Source organism: Suricata suricatta, chromosome 12 (assembly GCF_006229205.1).
Source record: "Suricata suricatta isolate VVHF042 chromosome 12, meerkat_22Aug2017_6uvM2_HiC, whole genome shotgun sequence".
In the NCBI taxonomy this organism is placed as follows: domain Eukaryota; kingdom Metazoa; phylum Chordata; class Mammalia; order Carnivora; family Herpestidae; genus Suricata; species Suricata suricatta.
In genome coordinates this window covers 740,897-754,406 of record NC_043711.1, presented here as the reverse complement: position 1 = coordinate 754,406, position 13,510 = coordinate 740,897, and the positions used below count along the sequence as shown (strand labels likewise).

Below are 13,510 nucleotides of genomic sequence, written 5' to 3'. Positions count from 1 at the left end.
GGGCGGCGGGAGGGCGGGCGCCTCGGAGGCGGCAACAGGGCTCCCCGGAAGCGGGGGGCAGCCCGAGCCCACAGCCTCCGGGGGGTGGGGGTGCCGTGGGTGCGTGTCTGCTTTCCTGAAACCCGGGACTCTCCCCCTCGGCTTGCAATGTGCTTTGCAACTAGTGCTGACAGCAGCCATAAGTCGCTCTAGCGCGTTAAACGGAAGTACCGTGTCTACACAGTTAGTGCCTCGCTAAGCTTTCCCAACGCCGTTGGGTAAGCCCAAGGAGTCCTCGCAGTAACGTACGTATGTATACAGGTACCTATCCGTACGGATCTACTAAGTAAGATACACAAAGATACAGGCCACAACGGGTTCCGGCAGGTCACACTCTGCTGTCAGCAGCAAGAGCAAGAGACACCGTGTCATCAAAAAGAGAATTTTAAAGGGAAAACAATTTAGCATTTCCCAAACACGACAAAGTGGCAGTATAAACGAAGTTTGGTTGGTCTGGGTGAGTGTGGCGCCCGGCTAACGTGACATGTCTGGTCCTCGCTCGACTGCACTGTCCCCCGGGGGCCCATCTGCACTGAGCACAGAAGCACGTGGGCGGCAGCCGGCCGCCGGAAGAGCCCGAAGAACAAAAGACGGGGGAGGGGAAGAGCCGGCTGGCGGGCCAGGCTAAGAGGGACACGGGGGTGGGGGGCGAGGAGCCAGAGTGGGCAGGGAAGGGGCATGGGGAAGGAGCGCCTCTGGAGCTGATGGGAGGAGGGCCTCAGAGGCTGTGGCCCAGGCGGGGGGTCTGCAGGCAAAGCCCTGGTGGGGGACGGAACCGGGGTGGAGGGTTGGGGACAACAGCGCAGAAACTTGGGCGAGACTAGAAGAGAGGGACACCCGGGATTCGGGAGGCTTCTGCTGTGTCCCTGCACGCGCGTGTGCCGGAGCGTGACTATGCACACACTCACACGAGAATCTGCACACGGCGTGTGAGAAGGAGCGGAACCACAGCAGCGGAACAAGACCGGCAAGACACACAGGAGGAGCCAGAAGCTGGAGCAAGGAGACGCCAAAGAGGAGTGTGAGGCGAGCAGAGGCAGGGCCGGGGTGGGGGTGGGGGGGTCAAGGTCAGGGTCTCACTGTCCCCAGTGAGACACATGCAGAATCCCCAGGACACAGACATGGATACTGACTTCAATCAGCAAAGAGAGGGAGGCAGAGCTTTGGAAAAGACCTAGGAAGGGGAGAAAGCGGGGTGGGCTCTCTGGGGCGCCCCCCAACCCACCGGGGGCCCCTGCTCCCACCCTCTGCTGGCCTGTTGCTCGCAGGGACTCAGCCTGACGCGGAGGGCGAGGCCCCGAGGCCGAAGCGCTCTGGCGGCCAGCTCCCTCTGCCTGCACCCCAGTCCGCGGCAGCTCAGCGCGCTCCCCCAGCCCGGGGGTCGGAATCTAAAGCCCTCAGGAGTCCATGTCCTGAAGTTTCACCAGACCGGAGCGAATAGTGGAGCACAACACGGGCGATGAGCAGCATGTTTAAAAATGAACATTTTCTCAAAGTGCAGGAGTGTCTGCAGCCACAGGGCTGGCGAGGTCCGTTATAGCGCAAGAGGCGGTGAGTCTTGGGTAAGGAGCCCCGGGGCGGGGCGTCTAGGGACGCATCTGTCTGTCAAGAGGCAACATCACCACTGAGGAAGCGGACAGAAACACACTGAAACTTCGTTTACACCCCACTGCAGCAAAGCCCGCTCCCTCCTGACCGCGGACTGGCCTGTACCTGTGTGATATAATTTAGCACCTGGAGAAGAGAAATCTAAAGAGATATCGTTAATCACAAACAATCCACAGAGAGAAAAGAAGGAACAACTTACTTAACGTTACTATACTTTACTATGAGACACTTAAGTACGTCACTAAGCATGTATGTCTACGTTAGAGTTAAGCTAAGACTTAACGGCTTAATCGACATGGAGTGAGAATACGTCACTTATCATGGAGGGAGAGAAGGATGGAAGTTCAAATGGCAAACTATTCTCCAGCATGGCGGGCGCATGCTGCGGTGGCGCCGGCTCAGTGCGCTAGGGGGGCCTCGGGCGGGGCGGGGGCGGGGGCTGCACAGCGCCCAGGCTGGCAGCGCAGCTCACAGCCGGCCCCAAAGCGGCGATGAACCAAAACTTACGGGCGGGCAGACAGCAGCAGCCACAAAAAAAAAAAAAAAAAAAAAAGAAAAAAGAAAAAAGAAAAAAGAAAAAAAAAAAAGAAAGAAAAAGACAAAAGGGGGGGGCACAGCCACCGGGTGCCCGCTGTCCCAGCCCCAGGAGCCACACGGGGACGCTCCGAGGCGGCTCCTTACCCTCCTCCCGCTGCCCCACAGGCTCAGGGGGACAGGAAACAAGAAAAACAAGAGAAAAGCATGGGATGGATAAAGGAAAGTCCACGTTCAAGCCGAGCTGGGGCAGACCTAGCCTGATGCCATGGAATGCGGCCTGCCGGGGCAGGGGCTGGGGGCGCGGGGAGACTCCAAGCAGGACTCGGCCCTGAGCGACGAGTGCACCATTGGGAAAAAAGCACCGATCTTTCAGTACACATTTAAAAACAGAAACTGTGTTGAAATTCATGTCAAGTTGTAAAAACTTCAAAAGAACAAGCCAAAAAAAACACTAGGACGTCTGACCTTGGGAAGCAGACAGGCTGGGGCTGCACGGGAAGGGCCTAGTTTTAATGTCTCCAAATCCTCCTCCTCTGAGGCAACGCTCGCTACCACCACCACCTAATTGTGAAATAGTTTGCCATCTGAAGGGGGAAGGTCAAGGACAAACTCCATCTCTTTTACCTCGAGGCCTCTGTTTCTCTGCGTCGTAGATCATGACCACTTCTGTGACCTGCAAAAGAGACGGTGTTCGAGAATCCGGGGGCCACGGGCGGCCACAAGCACATCTGGTTACCACGAACTCGCGAGACAAGTGACAGCTCGGGACTGTCTCCAGACGCTCCTCAGGGAAGTTTGGAGGCACAAGGCCAGCCTTCCGGGCTTCGGCGCCCAGGACTCATGGGACCGGAAACAGGACAGGGGAGGCATGGACTGCCTCTGTCTCGAGTACTCCCACAGGTGCATCGGGACACCAGGGACCCAGCCCCCCACCCCAGCTGGGGAGGGGAGAGAGGGGAAGAGACAAGCCCGAAGGCTCAGGTGCCGGGACAGAAGGGCCTGGACTCTGGTGCTCGGCCCTGTGCCCGAGTCCTGGGCAGCTCGGCTTGGCACTCGCTGATAGACATCCACCAGGACGGCACCTCCCCTCTCCCGGGTCCCTTGCTCACTGAGCACGCGCCACCACACACTCTGACGCTCTTCATTCTGGGTGCGGGCCCTCGGCACACTCGGGCACCCTGACAGACGGGCAGTAGTGAGGAAACGGGACGTCTGCCAACAGGGTACGTGGCCGGCGGGAGCCTGGAGCGACCCCATGCCCCTGCTCCAGGTGACTGGGATGCCCCCCTCCCCAGCCTGCTTGCCAGCCCGTCTTCTCTTCTGTCTGGCCTGCTAGAACCGAACACAGTGATGCTAACCCCCCAGAAGATTCCTAAGGATTTCAGCCTGTTCTAGAAACAAAAGCAGCCTGGGGAGGTCTGGTGTCACTGAGGAAACACCGAGCAGGTGACAGGTCTGAGAATCCCACACAACGCCCGGCCAGGGAGCGAGCGCCTGGAGGCCCGGAGCAGGGCAGCACAGGGGCCAGACCAGGGCCTCCCACCCAGCAGCGTCTGCGGCTGCTCTAGGGACCTGGGCTAGAACATTCCTCCTGCGGCAAGACACAGCGGTGTGGCTCCCAGCGCCAGGCCAGACCCCGCTTCTCCTAGCACTGTTCTAGGCCCCCCACCACGGTGCTTTCAGGTCGGCCCAGTGAGCGACCGTTTGCCCAGAAAAGCCAGCAAGCCCCCCTCCGGGGCTCAGGCCTGCTCTGCGGAAGACACAGGCCCGGAGGAGAAAGCTGCCAGGCTCCACCGCGCCCGCCCGCCCCGTGTGCTCTGGCGCAGAACTCACCACTCCGAATTTCTTGAAGTATTCCCTGAGCTCTGTCTCACCGCAATTGTGAGGGATCCCACCGACAAATATCTTATTTGATTTACTGTTATCGCTCCTGGGTCCTTTCTGCTGTTTCAAGAGGGAAAAAACCGTTAGTCCGTGTGGAGAGCACTCACGCCGCGCCCCACAGCGCGCCGGTGAGGTGCACTCTGCGCTGGGGTTAGGACCCAGCTAAAAGCCAGACCAGACGCTCCAAACCCCCCTAAATCCGAGAGAATCACACTCAGCAATCTACCGTAACTCTCTTCCCATCTTCCTACGGAGTCCCATGGGGACGGGCCCAGCACCATGGCACCACCGCGTCCCCAGTGCATGAGCACAAAGCGGGCCGTGGGTCGTGTGTGTGTGATCGTTCTGGACCACGAGCGCTGCTGAGCATAAGGCTCTATGATCCGTAAAGAGGACTTCAGGAGGGCGAGGTGGCCCCAACGACGAGAACCAGCAGCGCTTCAGGTTCCGAGCAGGTGACCGAAAAGGACTCTGGGACTTCCAGAAACCACGAAGCGGCCTGCCTCAACGGACCCTGATGACCCCTCTGCGGGACAGCCCCAAGCCTCGGAGGGAAAGGCTCACGGGAGCCCCGTTGCTCGTGGCTAGAGATGGAGGGCGGAGCCTCAGCGCCTGCTCCCGAGGTGGGGCCTCCCCACCACACTCCTTGACCCCCTTGTCCCTCTGTCCCTGGGGCACCCTGACTCTACACTGCCCCAGCCACTCTGGACAACAAGACTGAACTCTGGGGCAGGCAAAGGGTCTCACAGGTCCACACGGGGGGGGGTCACGTGCCATCAAGATATGCAGGTTACCCCACGTGCCCACCCTGTCTCGGAAAAGAACATGAGGAACCAAACGGAATGTGAACCTGGCTTGGGTTCCACTCTGAAGAGAAGAATGGGAGCCACGGGTGCACCTGTCTGGACATGGGCGGCCCTGGGCTCCATGGCTGCCACTTCAGCTGGGGGGGGGGGGGGCTCTGTGGGAGGCTGTGCTTACAAGAACTGCACATTCCAGAACTTAGGGGCGCCAGATACGAAGATGAGACATAAACACAGACAACTTTGTGAAAACGTTAACAACTGATGAAGCCGGGTGATCTGTCTGATGTACCACTCTTCCCATCTTTCCGTAAAGTTCCTAGGTAGTTTCCTAATAGGAAGTTGGGAAAACAAAAACTATTTCAAGGGTCTGAAGTCCTTGTCTACCAGGTGCAATTAGACCCTGCTAGAAAAGCACGTTCTCAGGCCCTGGCCCAGGCGTGTGGACCAGACATGTGCTCTGCCCCAGCCCGGTGCTGGCCAGGCCTCTCTGCTAGGAAAAAGCTTTCTGGATGAAGGTCTTCTCTGACACCTACCAGGTGGGGACAGGGGAGGTATGGGTGACGGTGGACAGAAGTAAGTCAGGTCTGCTCCAGCTGGTCAGGCACCAAGGGCCACATGCCGCTCGAGGAGGAGCCCCGAGGAGCCCCCCGGCACTGGCAGGTGCTGAGTCAAGCTGCTCGAGCAGCTAGCAAGCAGAGTCCCGGACCCTCGCCCATGAGCGCGGCACTGGCGCTCTGACACTGGCTCCCTCCCCCCGGTGGGCGGGGACCACCACCAATGAGAAGAGAGACCGCTCCCGGTCACAAACAGGTGTGAGCTTTTCCTCTCTGGTAAGGCGGACTAATCAGAGTGCTCTCGGCTCTGAGATAAAGTACCTCCACCAGATGACTCTGAGCCACCCAGCTGCTGTCATGCTGAGCGAGAAGGCCCGCTGCTCGGTATGGTAAAGAGTGGAGACATCAGATCAAAGGTGTGTGTTCCCTCCCGACCCCGGCCGCAAACACGAAGGACATGCGGAGAGGCCACCCCTCCCCCTGGCCCAGCCCCTTACCCATCCCTCCTTCGGCCGCGTCCTCTCTGGCTGCATTCCCCGAGGTGTGCATGGCTTTGGGTCGATCTGCAGAAGTTTCAAATGAGCCCATTGTGAATACGAAGCTATTTTCTCCAGATAAGGTGCCAGGACGGCTAACGAGCACTGCCCCCCATCATTCACCCCAAGTCTATGCCCTGCTCCAATGTCCAGCCTAAGCCCGGAAATGCTACCCTTAAGTCAAGCCCGCCCAAACACTCCTTGTCGGGAGCACCCATCAAGCCCAGCAGCAGCCATAGCTGGAGGGGCTGTGTGCAGCAGGGCCAGGCAGGTGGGCTCCGAGGAAGGACACTCACGTTCCGGCCGTCCAGTGTGTGTGGTCTGCTGGCCAGCACCGTCCCCACACAGTTTGGGTCTTTAAATTTGACAAACCCAAAGCCTCGAGACTGGTTGGTGGTTTTATCTTTCATGATCACACAATCTACAACTTCTCCATACTGGGAAAAGTAGCTGCGTAGAGTCTCTGCTCAGAGATTGGGACAAGAACACAGACACACACAGCAGAGCGTTAAGCACGGGATCACAGCAGGTGTGTAAGCACGCGTGCACGCACACACACACGCACGCGTGCACACACACACGCGCGTGCGCGCGCTCCTGGCCCTTCATGTTGACTTGCAAAGTGTGGAACCAGCAGCTCTTAAACCAGCAGATCACCTGACTGGGGGTCCAAAGACGGGAAGGGCAGGAGGCCCCTGGGAAAGGGCGGGGGAGTCTAGACATGGATGTGCGAGTCTCTGCTCCAATCAGCGAGGGGGCCATGGACAATGGCAGCGGCCAAAGGCCTTCTGAAAAGTGGAGTGTGAGGGAACCCAGGTGGCCGCTGGGAACGGCACTGCCACCAGCTGCTCAGGGCCCCAGGCCACGCCCCTCAGCTCCACCAGGACCAACCGGCAGCTCACAGCCCAGTGCCCCTCCTCCTCAGAATTCAAGGCGGTGAGTGAACCAAGAATTTTAAAAATCCTCCCCCCACTGTCTCTCGCTAGAGATGAATGCACATGACTTCAGGACAAGGTCTGACGCCTGCCTGCAGTCCCCAGCACTGGGGCGGGCCCCCACCACCTACCTTGGGTGGTGCTCCAGTCAAGGCCGCCCACGAAGAGCTTCCTGCAATTCAACAAGAACACATTAGGGTCAAGACAGTTCTCGCCTCAGAGGTGCCAGCCCTGTGCCCTATCCTAACGTGGCAATCCATGGGAAGCTGGCGCAGACCTGTGGACACGTGCCAGGAGATCATGGCAAGGACACATGCCCACCATGACCATCGCCTGGCCTGCTAGCTGTACACATGAAAAACGACATCCAGACTGGCCAAGACGAAGGGGAGTGAGGGTTACAACACGTATGCAAAGACGACATGTCCAGAGCCACACGTGGTCACTGGCAAACCGGAGAAAACGAGAACTTGCGAAATGGACCGACAGGAGCCCCCAGAGTGCAGAGATTTGGGGTGTGGTTACGGGACATGCTTCCCCGCTGCTCTTGCAAATACTATGGGTTTACAGGTGAAGGTCTGAAAGCACACTCAGCAGACCAGAGCGACAGCAGGGCTGGGGGCTCCCGGACAAAGCCTCAGGTATCTTCCACGTGGTCACCAGTAAGGACCCACGTGGCCCCAAATCACTGGGAAGCTCCCCGGAGCTCCAGACTCAGCCACTGGCGCCCTGGCCCACATCTCCCGCCTTTCGGGCAGATCCGCTAGTGGAACCCTCCAGAGGAACCACACTGTCGCCCACCTGCCTCTTCTGCACAACACACCTCTAGGGTGGGTGTAGGACCCCAACGGGCCACAGGATGGTGTCCACTGTGCCTGACGGCCCTGGGCTGGCCAGGCCTGGAAACTGAGGTGCTGGGGCGTGTCCCACAGAGGCCAGTGTGCCTGGCCGTGCTGGCCCTTACCAGGGCAGAGCTCACGTGGATCTCCAAAGACCCACAGGCCCCTCAGGCGTCACTCAGGCCTCCCGCAACCCAGAGGGTGGGTATGACGGGGTGCGGTGGTGGTGGGAGCTTTCACCGCAGCGGCGACAGCTCTGTGCTGCTGGCTTCCCCCAGGAAAAGGAGACATGGCCACTGTCACACTCAGTGGTCCTGGATGCTAACCGGCTGGTCTTCAGATACCAGCGAGTGGCCAAGGCTCCGTCGCATCTGGACCCAGAGCTCCACGGTCCCGGTGTCTGCGGCTGAGCGAGGCTTGAAGACAAACGGATCCCTGCGGGGCTGATGGTACTCCCGAACAACCAAGAGAGCTGCCGGACACGGTGCCCCTCCCTCCACCCCAGCACGGACCCCTTCCAGGTCACCACGGACTCGACTCCCGCATGCCTACCGCTAGGCTTGTTCCTACTGTGACCTGATCTCTGAAAACGGGTAACTTACGCATGGTGTGTGAGAAACCACTCCCCACCTCCAGGCAGGTATGCAGTGCCACCCTCAAAATGCCCACACACAGGGGTGCCTGGGTGGCTCAGTCGGTTAAGCATCTGCCTTCCGGCTTCAGCTCAGATCATGATCTCACGGTTCGTGGGTTCGAGCCCTGCATTGGGCTCTGTGCTGACAGCTCAGAGCCTGAAGCCTGCTTGGGATTCTGTGTCTCCCTCTCTCTGTGACCCCACCCGCTCGTGATCTCTCAAAAATAAATTAAAAATATTAAAAAAAGAAAAAACGCCCACACACAGGGGCTGCCACGGTCTGGGGAGGGGGCACCGGGCAGGCGCATCAGGCCGAGGCAGCTCTGTGAGGGGCATGTTTCAGGGGATGTGCAGATCAAGCAGCAGAGGAAGGCCTCCATTTAGGCCTCGGCTTAAGTACACATCTTCTCCTCACCCTCCAGCGCCAGGCTAGGCTCCGTGCTGCCTCCGAACGCTCCCAGGGGAGAAGGGCCTCCCCGACGGGCAGGGCGCTGCCCAGAGCGAGCCGGGACTCAGGCCACCCACGCTCGCAGGGCCTGGCGCCCAGGAAGGGCGTGGAGCCGCGTGCTTGCCCACCCCTTCCACACAGTAGTCAACAGGCTTGGCTGTGGAAACACAAATTCATGTAGGAAAAAGGGAGCTGAAGCGGTTCTTCGACACAACAAAACAGAATTCCTGGAGACACGCACGGGCCTCTCTCTAGCACGCCTCCCACCCAAACAGGCCACCAACAGGTCCCCTTCCAAGCAACCCAATCCTCTACCACTAGTCTTGGAAGGAAGAACTCGTCTGACCAGTCTTGGTTCCAGCCCTCATTTAAATTTCAAAATCAGACATTAAGGAGAAAAGGCCAGAAATCCCATAACCTCACAACTGACAAGCCATGTCGAGTCTACCCTGTGGACTGGATGGCGCAGAGGTATCGACACCTCCTCTCGCTTTCCCGTGCGGCGTGACTTCAGAGAACATTCTGGCTCACAAAGGAGCACGGGGCTCTGCTCACTCCCCAACACTTAACAAAAGATGCACACGGCGCATAGGAGAGGACACGCCAAGGGGGCAAAGCCTGAGGAGCCTGGCTAGAAGAGCATCAGGGGCCTTGGTCACTGCTCTGCACGGTCCTGCCAGGCTGTCGGCCTAGAAACCTGTAAGCCCACAGGACCTCGGGGCACCCTGCCGTGGGCTCTCGGAGACCTGCGCCGACAGGCACACCTGGTCACTCGGGGAAGAGAGCTCTGGGCTGCAGTGCCGGCGCTGTGCCAGCTGCGCTCTGAGATCCCACATCCTCTCCTCCTGTTCCAAAAACATACTTTCTCCGGTCCACAGACAGAAAGTGCCAGCAGGTTCCAGAAGGTCCCACGAGGGCCCTCCGAAACCTCAGCACAGAGCCCCAAGCTCTGAGCACCAAAGACCACCGGGCGCTTGGCAGGTCCGTTGCTGCCCGGGCACCAGTACCCTCGCTGGGTGTGCATGCAACGGGCGGTCGAGACCCGCTGGCGTGGCAGCACCTGGCGGTCGGGTGTCGGTGGGCACTCCCGCAGGGCTGACTGCGTCCTTGCCCCTCCAGCCCTTCCCTGCTCTCAAGGATAGAGTCATTATTACTCAGCAGAAGCTGAAAGTCAGGGGCTCCCACAGCCAGTCAAGAGGACCCCCCCACCGACTCTCCCAGGCCCTCCCGTGTGACCCGGAGTCAGGTCCTCGGGGAGGAATGGGCAACCCCCCCCCCCCCGAGCGCCAGGGGGGGAGGCTGTCCGTGGCCAGCAGGTGCTCACTTGCTCTCGGAGGGGGCTCTGCCCTGGTAGACTCTCCGCCTCACCCCGCCTCACCCCCCGGCTGAGGCCAAACCCTGCTCTGGAGAAAGACCCTGTTCGAGCTCTGTGTGCTTTAGGACAGCCGCAGGCTGTTTCTGCCAGAAGTGAATCTTCGGTGGCCTCCCTGGCCCAGGCCAGCCACCGCAGTCTCTGCACGCTTGCAGGCTTCAAAAAGTGCCACTGTGCCTGGCGAGACAGCCACGAATCAGTCAGCAGTGCAACAGAGCTTAGCTCCGGAGGGTGAGAAGCAGAGGGCCCCGACCAGTCCTGTGGCGTAGCGACGGTCCTTTCGACTTAAAGACGCACGACCCAGAGCTGGTACCGGCACTTCCCCACCCCAAGTGCCCCTCTGGGGCGGTCGCCCCGGGGCTGTGTGTCCCTGAGTCCCAGCCCAAGCCCGGGCTCCAGGGGGCCACCCCGCTTCTGGCCCGCCCGATGCAACAAAGACCCAGAAGGCAACTGTTGGGGCCCTGCCCTCAGCAGCTCAGGTCCCCTTCCTGCCAGCAAGGGGAGATCAGAAAACCCCCGGGTTCCCCCAGTGCCTGGCGTCAACTCCTGACGCCCTTCCCAGCCTTCCACCGTGAGCCCCTCCAAGTGCCCCCCTGCCCCAGTACCAGAGCCTCAGTCCAACAAGGGACCTCCTCCTGAAAACGCTACTCACAATTCTGAGAGGGCTTGAGGCTGTGCTGGGGACAGTCACCAGGCGACGACAGCACCACCTCACTAACGGGCGGAATGTGCACATTTGGGCCTGCCACTCCCCAGACGGGCGCTCCAGCTCTGGCTCGCCGCAAGGGTCCCTGGGGAAGTGTCCTGCCCTCCTAAGCCTCAGTCTGCCCTGCAGACACAAGGGCTCACCCTGCGCTGTAAAGCTGCAGCCCAGCCCCCAGCAGGTGCTCTAGGAAGGGCGTCAACGGTGGGTTACTGGGTGAGTGTCCGCCTGCTCACGGTGCTTGACCCAACAACAACTGAAAACAGAAAGAAGTGACCCAGAGTGGCTCCCGACAGCACAGTCACGTCACAAGTGGCAGGGACACGCTGGGAACCGGACTGAAAAGAGAGACGTTCCCAAACAGGTATTTCATTTGGTGTTATCCTGCCCCCAGATGATACTGGGCAGTATCTGAGATTCTCACAACCAGGGGTGCTCCTGGGACCGAGTGGGTGGGGTCAAGGGGGCTGCTTGCCCCGGCAGTGCCCAGGATGCCCCAAATGTCAGCAGTGACAGACCCTGCCCCAGCACAGCTCCAAAATGCCAACAGGAGTGTCTCTACCCTCCACCCGCTCAGGTCTCCACTGCCCCTACGTTCAAGAAATGGCCTCTTGCCCAAGCCCGACCTCTTCCGCCGGCCTGGGCGCTAGTGACAACAAGCATTTAACAAGCCCGCGCCCTTCTAGGCCCAGGCCTCTGGCCCCACCTACCTTCGGTGCTTCTGGTTCCAGGGGCCATGGACTTACGCCGCCGGCCTGGCACATTCTCTCAAAGCGAGCCAAACGCTGCTTTGCCTCCTTCGCACAGACTCTCCCCTTGAGGGTGTCCGGGGGCCCCGCCTTACTAGTACAACACGTGCCACATAAACACCGTCCTGCAGCTGCACGGCACAGCCCTTCCCAAGCACTCATGAACACCAACAAGATGCCAGGCGCCTCCGGAGGCCAAGAGACCAGGGGTCCCTGTCAGCCTTGTGCCCGCACCAGTTCCCAGAGTGGGAATCTCGAGAGACCCTTCGTGAAGTCAACTTCCCAAGGTGACAGCCCCCAGCTAGGTGAGCGCCTGTCCCCTGCCCCCTGGCTCAGAGGGAGGATATATCGGCCTGTCACACCCCCGCTCCATGTGGCCACACGAGACACTGCTGCCCCTATCATCCCTCTGCCCGCAGGGCCCAGCCCTCCCTCTGCTCCGGCTGATTGCGACAATCGGGAGATGAAAACACCAACTAAAAGCACGTTCTTGGCCAGCTTCCTGTCTCCCTGCAGCCTTCGCCTCCCAGGGACCCGAGACAGCTCAGGCCCGGTCCCCACCTGCCAGATCGCCCTCCCGGGAGCCTCAAACTCAGACGTGTGCACAGAGGGTGGAAGGCGCCCCCCAGATGCACAGGCTTTCTGAGGCCTTGCCCCCCGCCCCCCACCGGGCTGCTGCTCGGAAAAGGGGAGCACCCCGTCCTGCCTACCGGGAGCTCCCTCAGGAGGCCCTCACACAAGGCTGGCCAAAGACCAAAGCAAGGGAGGCTGGAGGTGACAGGGCAGCTCACTGCACGTCACTGAGCCCTGTCACAGCGGTCACGCCCGCCATCGCTGGATCTGAGCACACCCACGTGCAACACCAGCTCCTCCACGGGAACCCCCCCGAGAGGGGCAGCCAGCAGGGAGGTGTGCTTGGACCCTGGTCCCCACCCGGCCCAACGAAACAAGGAACCTCCACACAAAGAACCCGGTCACTGTTTTCCTTCCGACAAGAGTTTCTCCTCGAAGCCCGCAAGGAGGTCCGGGACGCGGGTTGTCACCGCTTCCACACGCCGCCACCGGGTGGATTTCCAGAGCAGGCCGGGTCTCCGCGAGCCCAGTCCGGCCGCCAGCTCAGCAGCCTGGGGGCCCCGCCCCCCCCGCGCGGGAAGGCCAAGGCCACGGGGAGGCGGCAGGCGCACACTCTCTGCGGGCAGATTCAGCCCCGTCTCTGGAGCACTTTGTCCCCGTCCCCTAGTTTCCAAACAGAAACGTGTGACCTTTCACCTCGGGGACGCGCCGGGGCTAAGGCTCGCCCTCCTGGGCCGCTACCGCGGGACGTCTCTCGGCAGGGGGGACAACATGCGCTTCATGTCCAGGCTTGTGACCCGGCCCGCGGGCGCCGGCGGGGCCAGTCACTTCCAGCGACAGGGCCCGGGGCCACGGCCCCCAGCGCTTTCCCGGACTCGGCAGGAGCCGGTCTCCGCCGGGAAAACGACGCCGAAGCCCCGAACTGGGGCGGAAAGGGCTTCCCGGCCCCTGTGGGGCCGCCGCTGCAGCCGCGGACGGGCTGTGACCGCGGAGAAAGCCTCGCGACCGAGAGCCGCCCGAGGAGACACCGGGCAGCGGCCTTTCTTCCTCGTCTCGGTCCCGTCGGTCGCGAGGCTCCAGCTGCAGACCCCCCGTCGGAGGGCGCGGGCGCGCGGAGACGCAGACCCCACGCCGGGCCTCCGTCGCGACCCTTCCCGTCCGCGGCGCCGCGGGAGGCGGCTCGAGCGGAAACGCGCCGAGGCCCGGCGGGGAGAAGTTGGGCGGCGGCGGCGGAACTGGCACCCCGGGCCCGCCACGTGCGCCGACCCGCCAAGTTGGTGCGCGGGCCGGGGG

The 13,510-nt window shown here is 61.1% G+C and overlaps 1 protein-coding gene across 4 annotated transcripts in view; it reads right to left on the bottom strand.

Annotated features, from left to right (window-relative positions):
* Positions 1-13,510, bottom strand: part of DAZAP1 (DAZ associated protein 1) — a 30,985-nt gene that overhangs the window by 12,668 nt on the left and 4,807 nt on the right. For 2 of the 4 annotated variants that reach the window (XM_029916680.1, XM_029916682.1), the window contains exons 2-6: positions 7,031-7,071; positions 6,261-6,427; positions 5,926-5,991; positions 4,018-4,128; positions 2,809-2,857 (exon numbers count right to left, since the gene is read on the bottom strand). In XM_029916680.1, coding sequence (XP_029772540.1) covers positions 2,809-2,857; positions 4,018-4,128; positions 5,926-5,991; positions 6,261-6,427; positions 7,031-7,071 — 434 coding nt within the window. Of the gene's footprint in view, positions 1-2,808; positions 2,858-4,017; positions 4,129-5,925; positions 5,992-6,260; positions 6,428-7,030; positions 7,072-7,722; positions 7,777-13,510 lie in introns of those variants that run through there. The other 2 variants (XM_029916683.1, XM_029916681.1) reach the window with 2 other exon arrangements.